Source organism: Kryptolebias marmoratus, linkage group LG11, assembly GCF_001649575.2.
Source record: "Kryptolebias marmoratus isolate JLee-2015 linkage group LG11, ASM164957v2, whole genome shotgun sequence".
Lineage (NCBI taxonomy): Eukaryota > Metazoa > Chordata > Actinopteri > Cyprinodontiformes > Rivulidae > Kryptolebias > Kryptolebias marmoratus.
In genome coordinates this window covers 26847401-26848279 of record NC_051440.1, presented here as the reverse complement: position 1 = coordinate 26848279, position 879 = coordinate 26847401, and the positions used below count along the sequence as shown (strand labels likewise).

The 879-nt window shown below is 51.3% G+C and overlaps 1 protein-coding gene across 5 annotated transcripts in view; it reads left to right on the top strand.

Annotated features, from left to right (window-relative positions):
• The window catches only part of dgkzb (diacylglycerol kinase, zeta b), a 31867-nt gene that overhangs the window by 23901 nt on the left and 7087 nt on the right, over window positions 1-879 (top strand). For all 5 annotated transcript variants that reach the window (XM_037978265.1, XM_037978266.1, XM_037978263.1 and 2 more), the window contains one exon: window positions 248-447. In XM_037978265.1, coding sequence (XP_037834193.1) covers window positions 248-447 — 200 coding nt within the window. The remainder of the gene's footprint in view (window positions 1-247; window positions 448-879) is intronic.

The window sequence follows — 879 nt, the reverse complement described above, 5'->3', positions numbered from 1 at the left end:
GATCAGACCTCATCAGACTGTGTCAGAACCAGGTCAAACCGGGTCAGAACCAGTTAAACCTGTTCTGACCCGTGCTCTTTCAGAGATATCCGGGTCAGCATCTTTATGTTATTAATTTCTCAAACACTCTGAGGCAGCTGGTCGCCTGCAGGTAACGCTCCAACATGGAGGACGGCGGTTTCAATGTGTTTCCACCTGCGGTAAGCCCCACCCTCCTCAGCTGATCTTACCTGTGGTTGGTGTGCAGGCCACGCTGCAGGTCGGCGGTCACGGCGAGCGTCTCCATCAGTGTAAGGAGGTGACCCTCACCACCACCAAGCCCATCCCCATGCAGGTGGACGGCGAGCCCTGCAAGCTGGCGCCATCCGTCATCCGCATCAACCTGAGGAACCAGGCCAACATGGTCCAGAAGGTGAAGAGGAGGATCAACATGCCCCACCTGAACGAGTAAGAGCCTCACCTGTCGGCGCCAGTTTCCTGTCGTTCCTGTCAGAATAAAAGAACATCGTTAGAAAACAGCTAAACTGAAACTCCTCACATCTTAACAGGGCTTTTATTTTGAAACAGCTGGTACCATCAATGACCTGTTAGCAGTTAGCGTGTTCCACGAGGATTCAAACTCCACTCAACTTTATTTATAACACACTTTTCAAACGCAGTCTCTCTGTCTCTCTGTGTGTGTCTCTGTGTGTGTGTGTGTGTGTGTGTGTGTGTCTCTGTGTGTGTGTGTGTCTCTCTCTGTGTGTCTGTGTGTGTGTGTCTCTCTCTCTGTGTGTCTGTGTGTGTGTCTCTGTGTGTGTGTGTGTGTGTCTCTGTGTGTGTGTGTGTGTGTGTGTGTCTGTGTGTGTGTCTCTCTGTGTGTGTCTCTGTCTCTGTGTG